Source organism: Puma concolor, chromosome E1 (genome assembly GCF_028749965.1).
Source record: "Puma concolor isolate L17-30 chromosome E1, mPumCon1.1.hap2, whole genome shotgun sequence".
Taxonomy (NCBI): Eukaryota; Metazoa; Chordata; class Mammalia; order Carnivora; family Felidae; genus Puma; species Puma concolor.
The window spans coordinates 24,157,221-24,177,887 of record NC_141680.1 but is presented as its reverse complement, the minus strand read 5'-3'; the positions used below and the strand labels follow the sequence as shown (position 1 = coordinate 24,177,887).

General features: G+C 49.0%; 1 protein-coding gene and 1 long non-coding RNA gene across 8 annotated transcripts in view; one reads left to right on the top strand and one right to left on the bottom strand.

The window, feature by feature from the left end:
* Nucleotides 1-5,609, bottom strand: part of HNF1B (HNF1 homeobox B) — a 54,925-nt gene extending 49,316 nt beyond the window's left edge. For 2 of the 7 annotated variants that reach the window (XM_086686678.1, XM_086686679.1), the window contains exon 1: nucleotides 4,432-5,609. In XM_086686678.1, coding sequence (XP_086542804.1) covers nucleotides 4,432-4,775 — 344 coding nt within the window. In that variant the 5' untranslated portion in view covers nucleotides 4,776-5,609. The remainder of the gene's footprint in view (nucleotides 1-4,431) is intronic. The other 5 variants (XM_086686677.1, XM_025915856.2, XM_086686681.1 and 2 more) reach the window with 4 other exon arrangements.
* LOC147574206 (uncharacterized) lies at nucleotides 3,010-7,727 on the top strand. The gene is made up of 2 exons (XR_015244008.1): nucleotides 3,010-5,197; nucleotides 5,918-7,727. It is a non-coding gene; the product is annotated as an uncharacterized LOC147574206 (long non-coding RNA).
* The last annotated feature ends 12,940 nt before the right edge of the window (nucleotides 7,728-20,667 follow it).

Below are 20,667 nucleotides of genomic sequence, written 5' to 3'. Positions count from 1 at the left end.
TCCTCCATTTTCCTGGAAAGTGAGGGACCTGAAGGCAAGAATTTTCCACTTCTGGAAAGTGGAGATGCCATTAGCTCAGGGCGGGGCTGGCTGATCCTGCAATGATGGGGGCCAGCATCAGTTCTGATGCTAGACCTCTTCTACTTTATTTCCATTCCGAATGGGTGTCTCGGTGTCTTAGCTTATGCGATTGGAGTGAAACGTGTGCCCATCTCCTGAGAAGCAAGGAGAACTTCTTGGCCAAATGCTAAACAGTTTTCAGAGTTTCAGAAAAGTTTTAAGAACTACAATGACGTTCCTCCTGGAGTGAAGAATTGTTCCAGTGAGGTGAGGCAACTTAAAAAAAAAAAAAAAACAGGGGCATCTAGGTGGCTCAGTCAGTTAAGCGTCTGACTTCAGTTCAGGTCATGGTCTCACGGCTCCTGAGTTCGAGCCCCACGTCGGGCTCTGTCCTGACAGCTCGGAGCCTGGAGCCTTCTTCCAATTCTGTGTCTGCCTCTCTCTCTGCCCCTCCCCTGCTCTTGTTCTGTCTCTCTCTCTTACAAGAATAAATAAACATAAAAACAAAAACAAAAAACAAGTCACCAGAGCCCCACCTCTCAGATGAAACACAGTGGGGATATTTTCAATTTCTGAATCAGATATTAAGCATTCCAAATGCCGTGGTTTCCTGTATTCTTGCAGTTCCTCCCTGATATAGGGTAAGGGTTTCTGGAAGGCAATGGCTTTCATAAATTTCAAGCTTGGGATAGAACTTGTGTATGCGTTTCATTTCTCATAAACACAGGCACGCATAAGTTTCTTTACAGCAATGTATTAGGGCCTTTGAACTGCACTTATTTAAAGTGTTTTCAACTTTGCTAGTATCTTTTATTGCTTATTAACTTAAAAGTGAGAGATATAATTTAAAACAGGAAATTAAGAAAATGAGGCAAAGTATAGAACAAAAGTATTAATGCAATACGTCACATGTACTGTTTGTTTAATACAGCTGTATATTTAACTTTTAAAACAGACCCAGCACCACTTTACTGTATGCTGATGTGCATAGTGGCCTCATAGAACATGAAAAAAAAAAAACAAAAAAAACAAAGGGAAAAAATTAGTTTCATACCAAACAATAAAGAACGTGTAAAGCAGAGGACAAAACGGATAGTGTTGTAAATGAAATAGCCAATTCATTTCTAAATGGTGCCTATCGTAGGTCAAATAAAATTAGTTTTTTGCTTGATGAATTTAAAAACCTAGTAATTTAAACATATTTTGTAAGCATTTGAATAATTGTGGCTATTTTAACAAGTCTGGTATTAAATTCGTGAAATCACAGGCTTTGGTGGAGATGTTTTTGGGAAAGACAAACTTTTAAGATTAATTATATATAAGTTAGTACATTTCCCGAGTATCTATAAAGCTACATCCAAGTAACAAAACATAATAAACTAACAACAAAAACAAAAAATGTGAAAACACGTTCCAATTTCACACATGTAAAATTCACCTTGACTAAAAGTAGTGTTAACAGGTCCGTGGAATGCACATACCCGTATAAACACCCGCGATCATTTTAAAGCTTACTTCTGACGAGTATTTCCACAGAGGTTTTTAGGGCGGAAAAACATTTCCAACAAATACAATTGCTTCAAAAGTTAGAGTGATTGGATTTTCAAAGTTAATATCGCTTTAACAGATTCTTTGACTATTTCCGTTTTGTTCAAATTTCTTCACCTGTGTTCATTTCGTGTGTCTCAGAAACCTAGCAAAATAGTGTAATGTTCTTTAGAGCGAAGGGTTCTGTGGAAAGAAATATTAGCCTAACAATTGGAAGGTTAAAAAAAAAAAAAAAAAAAAAAGCCCAGGGAAACGCTGCAATGCAGCAAACCTTTAAGCCCGCATCTGAGGACAGGAGTCAGGGGTAAGATGGCGCAGTTATTTCTACCTTTCCAGCTCTGACCACAGAATTCACCTGGGTTCACCGGGAAGCGCCCTGAGAGCCGCTTACGTTTGTTCATTGGAAATACAGCTTATATGGGGGGGGGGGTTCCGACCCCCAAAAATACACGGACCCGGAGAAGCACGAGCCGCCACCGTGCTCGGGGCGCAGGTGTCAAACGCCCGACCCCAGCGCCCTGAGTGGGTCCAGCACGCTCCTTTTCCAACCGTGACTTTGCTGCCCACGAGCAGGAAAGCCCTGGACCCCAGCACGGCTCGCCCCGCGTTCCTTAAGAAGCCTCAGCTCTGGCTTCCTCAGGGAGCAGCCCACTTTGCAAACGCTGCAGGCGCCCCAGGGCAGAGGCCGGCGCTGGAGGCTCCGAGCCCGGAGCCTGGAGCCCGGGTCCCGGGGCTGGACGACGCTCAGCCCCGGACCTTCCCTTGTCGCCTTTCCCTTCTAGGAGGTATAAAGAGCGTCCAGGCAGTCCAAAGAGTGAATTTAGTTCTGTTCTCTCAGCTTTAGAACAGGGTGGGCAAAAAAGGGAGTGCTCAGGAGCCGACCGTGCAATGACCTGGGAACCGCTAGCAATTTCTTGAAAAATTACTTTAATAAAGTCTGAGCACTCCCGAAGGTGGGGGGAGGGAAGGCGGCGCCCGCCAGGGAAAGGGGGGGGGGGGGACCTTGGGTCTGTCCAGCGTCTATACCAGGGTGAGGGGCTCGGCCCCTCGCCTTCCTCCCCGCCTCGCTGGAGCCAGGAGCTGAGCGGAGGGCACAGGGCCGAGGCCCGGGCAGGGCCTGCAGGTGCGCGCGACCCGGGGAGGCCGGGGCAGTCGAGGTCCGGCGCCGGGGGGCTTGGCTGGGAGCGCCCCGCAGCGCCCGGCGTGCGCGAGGGCAGCGGCTAGCCGACCCGCGTCGGCGTTTGGATTTCCTTCCCCCTCTAAGCCGCCTTTACAACTTCACCAATGAATAACCCGCCTCTCTTTTCAACCTAATCACGACTCTTTGTGTATCTTTCTGTTGATGATTTATAGAAATAAATTAATAACACCCTAACTCCACGTGCTGCCGTTTATGTTACATCTCTGTTGCGTCCAGCCCAGCGCGGGGCTGGGTGCGGAGGGGGCCCTGGGTCGCCTCGCGCTGCCCAAATCTTCCCAGAGCCCCGCTACAAGCGGCCGCTTGCAGCCAGGTGGATGGGCCTGGGCCCCGCTGGCTCCCCGTGGCAGGCGGCGGGAGCTCGGTTAGACCTCCCGGTCGCCCCAGAGCCCTGGCTGCTTCTCTCCCGACCCCTCGCCTTCCTGCGCCCGAACCCCGGCGCGGGAGAAACCGCCGCCGCTCGCGGAAACTGCGAGGCAGGAACCCCAAACCTACGAATGGCCAAATACTTTGGGGGGGGGGGACTAGAAATCCCCCCATTGTCTTTGCTAGAGACTAAGCCGCTGGGCCCTCAGATCGCAAATTCAAATGCAAGGTCACATCCCACTCCAAACTGCTGCTGCGGCCGTGCGACCGAGGCTGCCTGAATCAGAGCGCAACTTTGGTCCTGGCCCCTGCCTTGAAACCGCGGCGCTCAAGCGTCCGAGGCCACGCGAGGGGCTCGGTCCTCAAGCCAAGCGGCCGAGAGAGACGTGCGGTCTAAGGGTACCGCTGGGCTCCTTGGATAATTAGTAACCAGCTGTCAAAGCCCTCGGCCGGTCGGAGAGGCCCTGCAAAGGATCCCGGACCCGCCAGTCTGCCTGAATTCCCCAGGACGCCGGGATGTCGGGGGCGAGATCTGGAAACGCCCTTCTTTCTCAGTAGGCGACCAAATCCTCGGCGAATGTGGTCTTAGCCGCATTTGCCACCCCCCCCCCGCCCCCCGCGCTTGCTTAGATACGTGCTTCTTCTGCCCCGTGCGGGTCAGGCTGGGCCCTGCGACACGCAAACATTTCCTTTTGCAAATCTGAACCGGCTTTGAGGATTCCGGATAATCCTGGGGCCTTGCATGGGCGCTGCAGATGGGAGTGCCCTCCCAGAGAACTGGCCCCCCGAGTCCCGGCCCCGGGTGTCCCCAGGCCCTCTGCAAAGAACAGCAGGACGCTGCGCCCGAGGCCGGCCTGCGTTTCCCGGGACCGGGTAGGAGGCTGGCCCGGGAGAAATGCTAGGCCCGGGATTTGTGCGGGCCCGAGTCTCTGCTCCTGGGAAGTGGTCACCGTCTCACTGCACCCACCCGCACCTTCAGTAGCGCGCGCAATCCTCCCGCAAAGGGCTCCGCCGCTGCGGTTCTCCCAGGCCGGGAGGACCCCGCGGTCCGGGGCGCTGGCCTGGGCCGGGGGAGAGGGAGCTCGGGATTCAGGGCCCTCCGACTGAGGTACTGGGAGGGGTCCAGGTGTCGGGAGAGAAGCGGAGCGCCCCCCGGGGGACTTCCTTGGTGGGAAAAGGACTTGGCGAGAGGGGTCTGAAGCAGCGGAGCTCTGGCACAAGGCCCGGGCTCTAGGGGCTCCACCTCGGTCCGCGCCTACCTGAGCATCCGGTCCACCTCCGCCCGTTGCTCGGCCGCCTCCTCGGTGTTGAGCGCCTGCAGCTCCTTGAGGATGGGAGGGGTGTCATAGTCGTCCCCGTCCTCGGAACCCTCGTCCCCAGACAGGCGGCCCTTGGCGTGGCCGTTCGTGAGAGTATGGAAGACAGGCTTGGTGTCCGGGTCGGCCCCACTCCCGGGGGACAGGGGCAGCGTCTCCAGCTTCACCCCGAAACTCGGGGATGGCAGCAACTCCTCTAAGGCCTGGACCAGCACCTCCTTGGTGACCCCGGAGCTCAGCAGGGCGCTCAGGAGTTCTTGCTGGAGCGACGTGAGCTTGGACACCATTTTCCAAGGACAGAGAAAGAAGGGGGTGAGGGGGTGGGCGCGAGAGAGGAGGGTGGAGGGGAGTTTCACAAGCGAACCCCAAGTCCAGGAGCCCCCCCACCCTTCAGACACCTGTTACTCCCCGGGGTCCCGGAGTCTCCTCCGAGAGGAGTCAGAAAACTTCTAACTTGCCATGATCGCCACCATTAGGCCATATAAGATATGCAAATTAGTGGGGAGGGCCCGGCTTTCGGCAAGATGCAAATGGTCGTGGGGAGGGGGGAAAAGCGAGAGAGGGAGCGCATGAGGAGCAGACGTGGAGAGCTGGAGACCCGGGCCGGGAGCAGGGCTTGCCAGGGTCCATTGTACTCACGCTGGGGGGCTGAAGACCTTCTTGTACTGGTTCTGTTTATCAGCCAAACTTTAGCTGACCTTTGGACTTGGTAAGCAAGTAGCTTGCAGCGTAGTGTGGGAGGCTTTGGGGCTTTTCCACCCGCTGCGGGTCCAGTTTTAGTCTGGAGAGAAGAAACTGCCCTTTGGGGGTTCAGATGAGAGCTGGAAGAAGTTAGGGTGCTCTTGGAAGGAGATGGAAGAGGATGCAAAGAGTAGAGACCTTCGGAGGCATCCCAACAGACGCAGGTGGCCGGCAGGGAGAGCCAGCCTGGAGAGGAGAAACTGACTCCTTGGGAATGGACGCGGAGACCCGGGGGAAGTGGGGGTGTCAGGCGGGGTGAGTGCGGATCTCCGCGACCCCATTTAGCTCTACCCCTCCTACCGTTCTGCAGACCCCAGGCCCTTACCACACGGGTGTGGAGGTTTGGATCTGCAGAACTGCTGGCCCGGAGAGCGTAGGCGAGCGGGAAGGAGGCCCGGAGAACCCTTGGGAGGAGGCGCCCACTAATTTATGGTCAGGGGAGTAGCCAAAGGTGAGCCCTGCAAGCAGCCAGGCTGCACCTAGGCTGCCCAAGCCTCGCGGGAGCTGGCCGCCTGGGCCATGCTCTCCTGTTTAAACCCGGAATATCAAAGCGCCTCCGCTTTCCGGGCAAAACTAGAATCGCCGGGCCTTCTTCCTAGCCGCGAAAGCAACGCGTGGCCAGCAGCCAGCTGCGCGGACAGTTGGAGCCGGGTGTCCCCGGGGCCACTGCCTGCTGGTTTATTCGCAGCTCCAGGACACAGCAGTTCCCAGGACGGCGCTCTGCGGCCGCGAGGTCACCGCAGCACTGGTGGGAGCAGGCGCCCACCAAGCCGCTGAGGGAATGAAGTTTTTTTTCCACCTGGGTCCGGTCAGGAATGAAACCGGAACCGTTCAGCTTTGTGGGAGTTTCACCTGCATCTCCCCAGGGCGCCGAGGGGGGAAAGGAAGGAGGCCTGCGGCGCACCTGGACGTGCAGGCTGGTTCTGACCTGCAGAAGAACAGGGCAAGGGGCTTTTTAGGATCCACCGTTCACAGACTCATAGGCAGAGGACACCCCCAGACCCTCTCTAAGCCTCAGTTCCTCATCCGAGAAATACTGCAGCGGACAGTGCAGGGGGAGGGGTGGTGCATACATTGAATGAGACCACCTGTGAACCCCTTGGTCTAATAATTGGTGTTCACACTTTTCAGCCTGGAAAGGGAAGGAAGCCAGTTCCCAGTAGGAAAATCTAACCCCTTTGGGGGCTTAGTGTTCTCAGAATCGGGCAGATCCAGCACCGGGGTTGGAGGGACTGGGAGATTAGGGACAAAAATTCAGAATCAGCAGGGAATTTGCAAAGGGGCTTCTAACCAAAATCTCCTACCATTCCCACCTTTAAAAGGCAGGAGGAAGTTGGGACTAGTTCTGGGAAATGTGGAATTTCAGCAAGGGGGAGGAAGGATCAGCGGCTCTCATCTGCTTCATTCTGGATCAAATCTCTTGGGTGTGCTAGAGCTGAAGCTCCAGGGGCGACTGATCCAAGTTTGACTGCTAAGAGTGAGGCTGCCTCTTAAACACGGGGTCTGCTGGGGATGCCTGGGACACGTGCCGGGAGCCAGAAGGAAGGGGGTGATTGTGTGCATGGAGTTTATGGAGCCTTCTGGGAAGTTTACACTGTCTCAGGCTCTTCCCTTGAGAAAGGGTTAATAAGTTCATGGAAATGAGGGTCCTTCATTTCACCCTATTGTCTTTTAGTTTGTTGTGACATATGGCAGGTCCTTGCCCCTCACAATTCGGTCCAATGGGAGAACATTCTCTGCCTACCGAGATCCCCTCAGCCAGGATAATGAAGTGTTCAGAGTAAATGTCCCTGGAGAACAATCTCTTTTTCTCTGTGTCTCACTTGCTATCATGATAGAAGCAGTCAAGTGTAATTGAAGATCAGTTTCTGTGTTCGGCTGGGAAAACCCATTAAAAAACCAGCAATCACTTCCCTTTTAACAACAAAGCTTTGATTTGTAGTTCTAACTATCATGTGCCCAGTCTGACTCAAGTTTTCTTATCTCTCAAAATTCAGGTGGTAGCAAACCCATTCTTTCCCCTCTACCCCAGGCCAATGATGTGAACATAGGGGAAGTTTCACTTTCAGAGGGAAACTTCCTATGAGTGTCCAGGTATGCCTTTCAGTCAACCTGACTCTTCATGTCCAGCAACTTCCTGTAATCCTCCTGTTCATTCCTACCTTGGATACAATACCTGGTGTAATATGGGTGCTCAGTAAGTAACAGCAACTATAGCTCTGTGAGCAGATCCAATACCTACCTCTTCATATGGACATTTAAAAGGAAAAGTGTAATGATCTCAGCAGACAGTTCTTCAGGATGTGGGTCATAAATGCTAATTCAATGAGTTATCTCTTAAAACCCTTTGGTGAAACTTCCCCCAAATAGGGGAAACAAGAGTACAGTTGAAATACTTTGTACTTATGCTTCACACGGGATACAATGGTGATGAACTGATATAGTAGCCTCCTTTTAAAGGTGGGAAAATAAACCATAAGACACTTTATTTTTTTTAATTTTTTTTTTTAACGTTTATTTTACTTTTGAGACAGAGACAGAGCATGAACGGGGGAGGGGCAGAGAGAGAGGGAGACACAGAATCGGAAGCAGGCTCCAGGCTCTGAGCCATCAGCCCAGAGCCCGACGCCGGGCTCGAACTCAGGGTCCATGAGATTGTGACCTGAGCCGAAGTCGGACGCTCAACCGACTGAGCCACCCAGGCGCCCCCATAAGACACTTTAAAGGAGGTGGCTTGCAGCTCTTGGAGTAAATGAGGGGCTGGGATTGGGGCTCAGGACTTTTGAGCAGGGTTAAAAGAAGAAAGTCTCGGGGCGCCTGGGTGGCGCAGTCGGTTGGGCGTCCGACTTCAGCCAGGTCACGATCTCGCCGTCCGTGAGTTCGAGCCCCGCATTGGGCTCTGGGCTGATGGCTCAGAGCCTGGAGCCTGTTTCCGATTCTGTGTCTCCCTCTCTCTCTGCTCCTCCCCCGTTCATGCTCTGTCTCTCTCTGTCCCAAAAATAAATAAAAACGTTGAAAAAAAATTAAAAAAAAAAAAAAGAGGAAAGTCTCCAGTTTTTACTGCTTTGGGAGATGGGAAGTTGAAACAGCAGAAGTGAAGGATCCACGACCGAGAAATAGAGGGTAGATGTTGAAATCAAACAGACGTCAGTTTGGGTCTCAGATCTGCTTAACCAGCGGTGTGACTTCGGCATAGTGCATCATCACTCTGACCCTCAGATTCCTTATGTGAAAAATGATAATAATATGCCCTACTGGGTTTTTGTGTGAGGGTTAAATGAGTTCGTAATCGTGAGTTCCCAGAGGATGACCGGCTCCCACACGTTAAGAAAGAAGCAGAGATATAGGTCATGAAAACATGCAAACAAGTGAGGCAGCTGATCTCTTTGATATCGTTCATTCCTAGCTTATTTTTTTTTTTTTTTAATTTTTTTTTTCAACGTTTATTTATTTTTGGGGGGACAGAGAGAGACAGAGCATGAACGGGGGAGGGGCAGAGAGAGAAGGAGACACAGAATCGGAAACAGGCTCCAGGCTCTGAGCCATCGGCCCAGAGCCTGACGCGGGGCTCGAACTCACGGACCGCGAGATCGTGACCTGGCTGAAGTCGGACGCTTAACTGACTGCGCCACCCAGGCGCCCCTAGCTTATTTTTTTTTTTAATAGTCACTGTATTTAAAGAGATCATACTAAGTTCTTCTACTCAAAAAATGCACCTGCAGGTTAAATCACAAGATTTGCTATAGGAAGTGCAGGCCCTGGTGTAAGGTCATTTAAAATTCAATTGGCTCATTACTGGATGAAGGCCTTTGGAGCACCATGTTGGAAATTTCACAGGATGGCAAACGTAGTTCCAGTGGATTCAACTCTCCTGTGACTTCATAGCATAAGTGATTTTCCTTTTCTGCTCTTGGGCACACCATCTTCCCCCTACTTTCCATGGCTACCCTCCTTTGCTTATAGCAGAGAGAGCCTGGTCCTCTACCTCCTGCCACTCCACTCTCCAAGGCTCTCCCATTGATTTGGCAGTCCCTAGAAGGCATCAAAACGAAATCTTCTCTAGAGTAAAACATAAATACTGTTCTATCCTGCTCCGAAGCAGGGGAGGGTCTTACCATTAGCACTGTCCGTAGCCTAGAGAACTTTCTGCACTGCAGGGTTAGAGTCTGAGGTTCCAGCTCTGGATACAATACTCCTTTCTGGAGGACTCTTTCACCTTCCCAAGGGCTTTGGTGAGCATCCTTCTCTGAGCCTCTGATTCTGCTCTTTGAAAAATAAATCTTCTATGATTTGACATTTCTAAATGGTTCCATATTACCAGGCTGTCTGTTTCCAGGCCTTTGGGCAGATGGCTTAAGAGCTCAGACTAGACTTCTGTGTAATGCCGGCCACGGGGCTTTTGAGCAGCTCTCGAAAAAGTACACCCTAGACAGGAGACTCCATGAGGGCAGGGACTGTCTCAGGTCCTCCTCTTCAATGCCTGGAGAGATGCCTGATACATAGCACATGTTCGATAAAATAGCTGTTGAACAAAGGAACAAGAGATCATCTCTGGATGCCGTCACTAAGGAAGATTTTTGTTGCTTTATGTGTACTGCTCAATTTCCCAAATTGTCAGCAATTAAGTTGTAGTTTAATGTTTATTTTTGAGAGACAGAGTGCAAGTGGGGAGGGGCAGAGAGAAAGGGAGACACAGAATCCGAAGCAGGATCCAGGCTCTGAGCTGTCGGCACAGAGCCTGACACGGGGCTCGAACCTATGAACCATGAGATCATGACCTGAGCCTAAGTCAGATGCTCAACAGACTGAGCCACCCAGGTGCCCCTGTGTGGCTGTGTTCTGATGAAACTATTTATAAAAACAACTGGCTGGCTGGAATTGGCCTATGGGCCACAGTTTCTCAACCCTTGGGTAAAGCACTTACACAGGTAGAAATCCAGAGATCTGAAGCGATCTTGTAGTCATCCCATATCACAGTCTATTTTCAGGTTGGGGAAGTGGATATAGGAAGGAGAAATGCCTTTCCCAAGAGATACAGAACATTGCACTAGAGAAATCCTAGCATTGGAGCCAAACAAACCAGCTGCTTCTGGGGGGTGGGGTGGGGGTGGGTATGGCTATGGCTTTGTGCAAGTTACTTAATTTCTTTGAGTCTTTGTATATATCATCACCACATGTAGATGGTGATAATAATGGAATTTATCCCTTATAGGGTTAATGGAAGAATTAAATTCGATAACACAGGAAAACATCTTGTTATGGGGGCTGGCCAGAGTAGGGCTTACCTACAACCAAGTTGCTTCCTCAATCACAGGACGTGGCTCAGGGACTCCCTCCCCGTCTCCCCCACTGCCTCTCCTCTAAATGGAGAGCTTCTGGATTGAGTTCACTGACAAATACTACCAAGCGTCTGCTATGTGTGAAGTCCTTTGACAGGAGAGCTGTGAGCTAATAACGAATGAATACAGGAAAATCTCAAATCCCACCAACCCCAGGCCTCAGCTTTCTTTCTAGAAACCCCTTCCCACTCTGTGCTTCTATTTCCCAAACATGCTGCTATCAGATGATCTTCGCCGGGGAAACTCCTAGGGGTAGCAGAGATTTCTCATTTCGATTCAACAACCCACATCCTTCTCCTGGGTCATTTTTAGAAATAGGGTGTTCCCAGTAGCTTGTAAAAGATTAAATTAAAAACTAGCAACCTAGTACGATATTAAACTAATAAATACTACACCTCGCACAGAGAGCCTTCATTCCAGAGCAATAATCTATTCCTCCTCCTAGCACAGCCATGAAGAGTGATTGGCAGTGGGCCCAGCACACAGCAGGTACTCCATAAGTGTTTACTGGACGATGTGGGCTCGGGTATGGTATTTAGAAAAAAAAAGAAGAGCACTAGTCTTTACTAAAATCCCTTGGAATCTGTTTCCAGATTAATATTCAAATAAGTGCTAGTGAGGTGCCCTTGCTATATTCTCCCCTTCTCCTCATGAACTTACAAGATAGGTGGTATCAACCCCACCTTATTGATGAGCAAATGGAACCTCTGAGAGAGAAGGATTGGCCCAGAGACCCACACATGGTTAAGGAGCGGAACCTGGGATCTGAATGATGGACCTTCTAATCCCGCGTTCTCAGTGCCTCTTTTCTGGCCCTTCCTGGCAACTTCCAACCCTCTACCCACCCAAACCGAGGGGGAAGCACGTAGGAGCACCCCGAATGGTCTCGGCACAGAGAGACATCTTGTGATCAGGTGTGTGAGAGGCAGATCAGTGTTTCCTGTCCAAGGAGATATCTGCCACATAAAGAACTCTAATACTTGAACAGGGTTTAGTGTTGTGCAAAGAGCTCTCTCCTTTCCTTTTATCCTCAAAACAGTCCCGTAAAGAAGGCAAGGCAGGCATTACCATTCCCGTTTCACAGATGAGGAAGCCGAGGCTCCGAGAGGAAAACCGACCGACCCCCTGAAGGTGGCAGACCCACCATCTCTTGACCCAAGTCTTCTGAATCTAGAAGCCAGCGTTTTCTCCACAACACTGTGTTTGTGTAACGACAAGGTAGCACAAAGTGCGGCCCACGTACAAGACCTAAGAATAAGACACGCCCAGAAACTCCCATCTCCACTCCTGAAAAGCTGCACGAGTGCTGGGAAAGACACCGGGTCCAGTCTATGAGGCAGGACCTGCCAGGCACTTGCTTTACCCTGTGCCTCCCCCACCTGTCTCCTCTCCGCCCCCCTCTCCTTGGTGGCCCCTGTGCTCGTTCTGCCTGCTGTGTCTGGGCAGGAGTGCTGTCCACCGCATGCACCTTGGGCATGACAGTGACCACGGGACCCCACGCTGAGGGGATGGTGTCCTTCAATGCTCTTGTGACTAGACACAGTCCCTGCTCCCAGGCCTGGGGGTAAAGAGCATTGCAGGGTTGCTGACTCAGTGTAGCAAACATTTACTGGGCACCCATTACGTGCCAGGTGCTGCGGTAGGTGTCCGGCCACTGAGATGGGCAAGATTCGATTTATATAGTGGGACGTAGAGACATGTAAACACTTCTATTTCTAGTTAGAATGGAGCGGCTTTATAAGAAGCCCTGTGCTGACTGTTTTACATAAGACATCTCACTTACTCCTACTAACAGCCCCATGAGACAGTATTATTACTCCTACTTTTAGTTTTCTCAGCTGATGCTCAGAGTGCTTGAGGTTCAGAAAGCTGGTTACTGATCATACCAAGTTAGAAATCAAAATAGCGCTGTCTGGCTTCCAACATCTGTAGCCAAGAGGCAGATACAACAGGGGAATCAGCATGGGGCTTGGAGTCAGGCTGATCTGAGTTTGAAATTTGCCTCTTCCACTTCCTAGGTGTGACGTTGGGCGAGGGGCCGCTCTGAACCTCAGTTTCTTCACCTATAAAAAAAGAAAACAGTGTAGAATTTGGCAGGAAAGATAAATACATAAACCACCTGGCACAATTAATCATAGAAACAAATGCTAATAATCATAGGGGAGCCAGCAAAGTGTTGTAGGGGCTCAGAGCCCTGGAAGGATAGGTAGGATTTTGACAAGAAGTCAGAGAGTGTTTCAGGCAGAAAGAAGGGCTGAGCAAAGGCTTCAAGCGCAAACCAGATTCTGCAGCTCCTCTGAAAACTTGCTTTAAAATTCATGCGCCACAGCAAACTTTCCTGATGAGTTCTGTTCCTTCTAGCGATTCCTGGCCTCTCACGGCCTTCTGGGATCCGCTGACGGCTCACTCCCTTAGGAAGCCCCAGCAAAGCCTGGAATGAGTTTAGTGGTTCTCAGCCGAGGCGGGTTTGGGCCCCTAGGGCAGATCTGGCGTTGTCTGGCAGGGTGTTCCTGGATGTGCTTGGGGTTTAACGCACTGTAGTCCCTGTCCCGAAATTCTTAATAATTTTACCTTTGAGTTTCTATTTTGTAAGTGAAGACTGATGGGATGACAGAGCTGGCCCCAGGGGCTTGGAGCCTCAGCTCACCGGAATCATCTCCTGTCGCCTCCCTGACTTTCTGGGATGGAATTTCAGGTCCAGCTCCTGTACAACCTGGTGTCCCTAGCCCTGCCAGACCTGTCTCCCCACGCTCAGCCGGCAGCCATTGCCTCCCTCTGTGCCTTTAGGGGACCTGACTGTGGGCACGGGGAGACTGGGATAGGCTGCTCTGGCCATGTGGTATCTCAGGGTGGAGCATCCCTGACACAAGCTGGCAATGCCACGGAGCATGAGGCGGGTGGCTGTGTAAGGCCTTCACCAAACCACATCCTTGTAATACCTCTGGGGGTTGCCTGTCTGTGTCACAGGAGCAGTGGTGGAAAGGGTACATGCATGGCTTGATTTCCATGCCCACAGATGGGGCACCATGACCTGGGCAGCTGACGGGTCAGGAGGGAAACTGGCAGCTGGTGACGGAGTGCACGTTTGCACACTGAGTCACAGAGCAGTCCCCAGACACCTATGGGGGCTTGCACTAACCCCAGTAGCGTGTCTCCATTCCCCAGGGAATGAGACATGAAGTAGCAAATAAAAACAGGGAGGGAGGGAGGGAGGAGAGAAAAAGTGTGTGGGGAGGGGACGGAGGGAGGGAGGGCAGAGGAAGAGAGAGAGATCACTGAAGAATTGAAAAATCTTTATATTTCAGGATCTTCAATAACACTCGTTTTCCCTGCTTTTTGAATAAAGGGTCCCACGTTTTCATGTTGCACTGGGCCCCACGACTTCTGTAGTCTAGAGACATTTTTTATTGTGCTAGCTAGGGGTTGCTACGGCACCTGGCAGGTAGAGGCCAGGGATGCTGCTTAAACACCCTGCAACGCACAGGACAGCCCCCAAAACAAAGAATTATCTGGTCCAAATGTCAACAGTGCCGAGCTTGAGCACCCCTGGGGTTATCAGCTCCTCCTTTCTGCTTCCAGTATCTTCTGCACTTATCTCTCCCTCTGCTCTTTGCCCACATGGTTGAAATGACCTCACCAGCTGTCTAGTCTGGGGGCTCCTCAAAGGCAGGGTTGCAGTTTTATTCATCTTTGCGTTGCCAGATCCTAAGGCAGCACCAGCACATAGTAGGTTCTCAGCATTCACGGACTGGACTGACCAGCGGGGCCTACGAACTTACCTTCTCTTCCTTAAACCTGTCATTTTGTGGTTGTGGGAAACGTGAAACCACTCTGAGCTTTTCGGAGACACTACATGATTCTGTTTTATCTCCTCTAAGTGGATTGTAAATATCTAAAGCCACAGGAAAGAAACTTTCTAAATCTTCTGTGTTGGTCTGTGGTCCTGAGAACGAGCCCTGCCCTGCCGGCAGTCTGTAAGGTGCTTGCTGACAAACCACTTTCTCTCTGTGCTGATGCCACCTTTCTGCATGTCCAAGGCCCAGACAACATTCACTTATTCATTCAACAAACAGCCATCAAGCATTTACTCTACGTGAAATGCTGGGAGCTTGGAGACCTTAGAGGCAGAGCTCCTACCCTCAAGGAGTTCAGTCTGGCCAGTTCTAACTCAGTGAAATTAAGCATCACAGTTGCCGTGAAATTAGCCTTCAGAAGACTAATGATAAAACAGAGGAGAGAGAAGATCCATCACCCCATTTCTAAGGGAATGCCCTCAAGCCCTGTTTGGTCCCATTGGCGGCACTTTGTGTGCTCGCTGAGTGCCTATGTGTGGGGGGCACAGTTCTCATACCGGGGGGCAGCAGGGAGGAAAGCCGAGGAAGGCCTGGCCTCACAGAGCTTTCACTCCACAAGAGTGGGGGGACCCACCACAAAACCGGTGAGCGAGCGGAGCCACAGCAGGTCGGAGGATGGCATGCTCTGGAGAGAGGTCAAAGGGCAGCCAAATGAAGGAGCATATGGGAGACACGAGGTACTGAGGGGTCTTCCCAGGGAAGGCTTTCCAGTGACAGAACTGAAAATCAAGCTCGGTGTAGTTTCTCAGCCTGTAGTATCCCCTCAGCTTGGGGCCCTGGGAGCCCAGAAATCCCCTCTGAGTGTAGTCAAAGGCACTCACTGTTAATAGGAATGGGTTGAATGGTTGAATGAGGTGTTAATTTTTTTTTAAGTTTATGTTTTTTGTTTTTGTTTTTTTTTTTGAGAGAGAGCACAGGAAGGGCGGGGGGGGCGGGGAGAGAGAGAGAGAGAGAGAGAGAGAGAGAGAGAGAGAGAGAGAATCCCAAGCAGGTTCCACACCGACAGTGTGGAGCTTGAACCCACAAACCATGAGATCATGCCCTGAGCCGAAATCGAGTTGGATGCTTACCTGACTGAGCCACCTAGATGCCCCTGAACTATTAGTTTTTAAGGGGTTTTTCTTTAAAGCAGTAATCTGTAAATGGTTTTCCCAATTATTCCTCTCAGTTAAAATAAAAATGTTCAAGCACCTCAATCCCATTATCTGTATTAAGTAATCAATACACTTACTATGTGTGCAACTGGGCTAATACTTTGTGCTCATTATAAAGCAAGCAAAATATTAAAAAAGGCCACAGAATTCACACAAACATGAAAATAAAACCTCATGTTTTCATCCTGTCCCTGCAATGTATCACCTTGTGAGCTCTGCTTTGGGACCCCTGTTCTAATGCACGAAAGTGCTACATTTTATTTTATTTTAGAAGTGAAAACCGGGGCGCCTGGGTGACGCAGTCGGTTAAGCGTCCGACTTCAGCCAGGTCACGATCTCGCGGTCCGTTAGTTCGAGCCCCGCGTCAGGCTCTGGGCTGATGGCTCAGAGCCTGGAGCCTGTTTCCGATTCTGTGTCTCCCTCTCTCTCTGCCCCTCCCCCGTTCATGCTCTGTCTCTCTCTGTCCCAAAAATAAATAAACGTTGAAAAAAAAAAATTTAGAAGTGAAAACCTTCCTACATGCCACCAGATACCTGCCTCTCAGGAATTTTTTAAGAGTTGGAAAAAAGGGGAAATTGATTGGAGGCATAGGTTGAGAGAAAGGATCAAAGGAAGAAAAGGAGGATAATGAGAAAAAGAGGTCAGATTAATACAATTTTAAAAGGAAAGGAAGAGGGGCGCCTGGGTGGCGCAGTCGGTTAGGCGTCCGACTTCAGCCAGGTCACGATCTCGCGGTCCGTGAGTTCGAGCCCCGCGTCAGGCTCTGGGCTGATGGCTCAGAGCCTGGAGCCTGTTTCCGATTCTGTGTCTCCCTGCCCCTCCCCCGTTCATGCTCTGTCTCTCTCTGTCCCCAAAATAAATAAACGTTGAAAAAAAAAATAAATAATAAAAAAAATAATAAAAAATAAAAGGAAAGGAAGAAAGGTAAAAGGGAGAGACGAAAGAAAAAGAAAGAAAGAAAAAGAAAGAGAAAGGGAGAGACAGAAAGGGAGAGAAAGAGGAAGAAAGAAAGAGAAAAAGGAAAAAGAAAAAGAAAAAAGAAAAGAAAGGTAGGAAGGTGTGGGGGAGGCAGGCAGGCAAAGGGTAAAGGGAAAATGTCCCCAGGATGCCACTGGATAGAGGCAGTGAGGACGCTCTCGGGCTGGCCTTTGCCCAGACCTCACCGTGTTGTAAGAATGTCCCGTCACAGTTCGTAGGTTGGACCTTGGCCTCTCTCCACACATTCGGAATCACCAGCTAATGAAGTGGATATTGTTTTCTGGTCCTTCTCTCTTACCCTATAGCTAGCTCCCTTCCGTGGCCTTCACTTAGCAGCGGTGTCAAGAGTGATGGAGAGGCTGACCTTTTCCCATCACTGTCCCGCACACCTCATTAATTTCTCCTTGCAGCTGGAGATGCCCATTATGGCTTAGGTGAGCCGATGGGTTCTTCAGAGAGCAGAGGAATGCAGTTTCCCAGAAGCGCCTGACCCAGGGCTTCTCTCCTGCAGGACATGGGAGACAATCTTCTGGTTTATAGAGCTAACAGAAGAAAGTCATGTTTGAAGCCCTCAGAAAGCCCTGAGCACTTTCTTTTTAGAGCCTTGCTTTAAAGGCAAAGGAATGACACCAGTCACTTCAGTGTAGAACTAACCAAAGAATACAAAAATACTGCGCAAAATGGTACAAAATGAAAACTCAAGCAATGCTCATTGAATGCTTGTTTAGAATTTGATCTAGCCCGGGGCCAGGAGGCATACAATATTTGTTGAAAAAACGAATGGTGAATTTTCACAGTAATCCTGAGATGATGACACCAAGTGGTAGTGTCTTCATGTAACAGGAGACAAAGGCCCAAGAAGTTAAGTGCCCAAGGTCACCCAGCGATAAAGTCCTGTCCTCCATTGTCACTGGGGCACTGCTTCCATGCAGTCCTTTTGTTACCTTTGGAAAATCTGTCACTTTCCTAGATGTTCTGGTGAAATCATTCCTTCAGTCCATGCATACTGTGCACCTGCAAGAAAACAGGCATGGTGTTGGGAATGGGGTAGACTGAAGTATAAAGCTCCAAGGTTGGCCCCTGCCCTCAGGCATCACACAGCCCAACAGGTGCTCCTGGAGCCCATGGTGACCTCAATGACCCCTTAAGCCCATCGTCTTCTTTCAGTATTGTCTTCCATGCCTCAGTATTAAATATTTTTTAATCTACGCGAGCGTTCGCTTAAAAAAACTTTTATTTTTTAAATTATAAACCTAATAAATGTTACCATGTGATCCAACAAGTCTAATTCCGGGTACATACCCGAAAGAATTGAAATCATGGTCTCGAAGAGATAATTGTCCACCAATATTCATAGCAGCGTTATTCACAACAGCCAAAAGGTGGAAAGAGCCCAAGTGTCCATCAGTGGATGAATGAGTAAGCAAAACGTGGTGTGTACCTTGAATGGAGTGTTATTTGCCATTAAAAAGGAAGGAAATACAGACACATGCTACAACATGGATGAACCTTGGCTGAGTGAAATAAGTCAGTCACAAAAGACAAATACATATTACTCCACTTATATGATATACTGAATACAGTCAAATTCATAGGCACAGAAAGTAGAATGATGATTGCGTGGGGTGAAGGAGGAGGAAGGGTGAGGGGTTAGAGTTTAACAGGTGCAGAGTTTCAGTGTTGCAAAGTGAAAAATTTCTGGATATGGACACTATCATGGTTGCACAAGAGTGTGAATGTATTTAATAAGGCTGAACTGTACATTTACAAATGATCAAGGGGCGCCTGGGTGGCTCAGTTGGTTAAGCATTCGACTCTTGATTTCAGCCCAGGTCATGATCTCATGACCTGAACGAGCCCCGAGTTAGGCTCTGTGCTGACAGCACGGAGCTTGCTTGGGATTCTCTCTCTCCCTCTCTCTCTGCCCCTCCCCGGCTCTCTCTCAAAATAAATAAATAAACATTTAAAAAAATGATCAAGATATATACTTTTAAAAACCCAAACAGGATTTCTGATTCCTCCTTTTCCATTGTGTACTCACTCCTCAAGGGCAGCCAAGAGGAGCATGGCATGCAGGGACACATGACTGGGTATGAATTTCCATTCCATCCCTTTTTGACTGCGACCATGGGCTAGTGACTTTACCTTCCTGAATCTCAGTTTCTTCATGTGAAAATGGGTACACCATCATTGTTGGGACTTAATAAAAAGAGGAGTGGCAGATGCTTGGCACATAGGAAACACACACTAAGGGCTGACTGTGGTTGTTCTTCTCTGGAAGGTCCCCCCGTGACTTGGGCTCTGCGAGCAGTCAGGGCTCAGGGAAGTCCACGGCAAGGGAGGGGAGGAAGGACCTTCTGGAAGGTGCTATACTCATACTTGCAATGTGTAGATCATCTTTCCACAGAGGGGCTATCTGAGAACAAGTGATTAAGAAGGTGTTATCCTTATCTTTCAAGCGATCAAAAGCAGCTGTTATATACAGATGTCCTTTTCAAAACAGCAGATCCCCAGAGTGAAAGCTCATAATGTAAACTTTTAGGAAGAGGTGGCCAAGCAGAATCCAGAGAATACTTAGGACCCAGGGCACATGGATAGGTAACCACAGAAAGATAGTAGTGGAATATATGAACCACTTAGCATCAAGAGACCTGAGTCCAACTTCCACCTTTTGGTTTTGTCTCACCTTGAGTCATGCATCCTATAAACTCTTTGAACCTCAGTTTTCTCACCTAGAAAGTTGGCATCATATTGCATGTCATATAAGATTACTACGAAGATAAGGTAAAGCTGTATGCAAACGTGCTTTGCAAACCATGTAGTTCTAAGCAGGTGTAAATGATTATTACTGATTTTTTGTGTCAATGGATTTGTGTCAATGTCCTGCCACACAGGCAGATGTAGTACTGGAATCTGATTTTGTTTTTTAGGAACGGAAATAATTTGCTTTTTTTGTGTTCTTTGTAAAAAATTAAAGCAAAATGAGAAAGTGCCTGTTTCCTTAATCTCAAGTGCTGTTGATACTTTTAAATCCTTATTTATTTATATAAAGATATCTCAATATGTTAACTGAAAAAAAGGTTTCAAACATTTTATAGTGTGATCCTCTTTATGGCTTATGAAGTACAACCAATCAAATATCAGTGAGGAGGATGAATATATAAGACACTACGTTAAGATCATATGATCTTTTATAATTCTGAAATTCTATTAGTAATTTCTAAAAACCCTTCCTGTATTTAAACTGGAATAGGGTGCCTGTTAGGAACTAGGTTCTACATGGGTAAAATGGATCTAATATAGTGTAAATTCATAGTTTTAGTGAACATTAAATTAGATAATGCACAGTGAGGGATGCCTGGATGGCTCAGTCGGTTGAGCATCCAACTTCTGCTCATGTCATGATCTTGTGGTTTGTGGATTCGAGTCCCACGTCGGGCTCTGTGCTGACAGCTCAGAGCCTGGAGCCTGCTTCAGATTCTGTGTCTCCTTCTCTCTCTGCTCCTCCCCTGCTCACACTCTGTCTTTCTCTCAAAAATAAATAAATATCAAAAAATAGATAATGCACAGTGATGTCATAGAGTGAGTCTTCAATATATATCAGTTGTTATTATTGTCAGTAATGATACATTAAAGTTCTTTTGTTCCCTGTGTCTATCAGACCACTGGCTTATTGATTACCAGTGGGTCGTTGATCTGATTAACCCATGATTACCTGAGATAAATAATGTCGATGATTTTAAGAACTATGATTCTCAATTTACAAGGTTTGAAGGTAGAGCAGAAGTAAGGATGGTTCTATAAAGACTCTTTGAAGATTGGGAGTGGTGGATGGTGATTTCTAACCTGTGGTGGCCCACTGTAGCTTCTTTGGTCTAAACTTTAGCCACTAGTCCTGAGATTTCATGTGACTTTCTCCCCATCCCCTTGTCCAAAGCTGCTTTAGTCCTCCTGCCAGATTTGCCAATATGTGAGGAAATAGTACCATTTTTTTCTCCTCTGCCAATTTTTTTTTCTGACAGGAAACCTATTATGTGAACCATCTCATAATTCCAAAGCAAAAAAGTTTGTCCATTGAATCTAATTCTAAAGTCTTTCCTTCCTCTGGGAGGA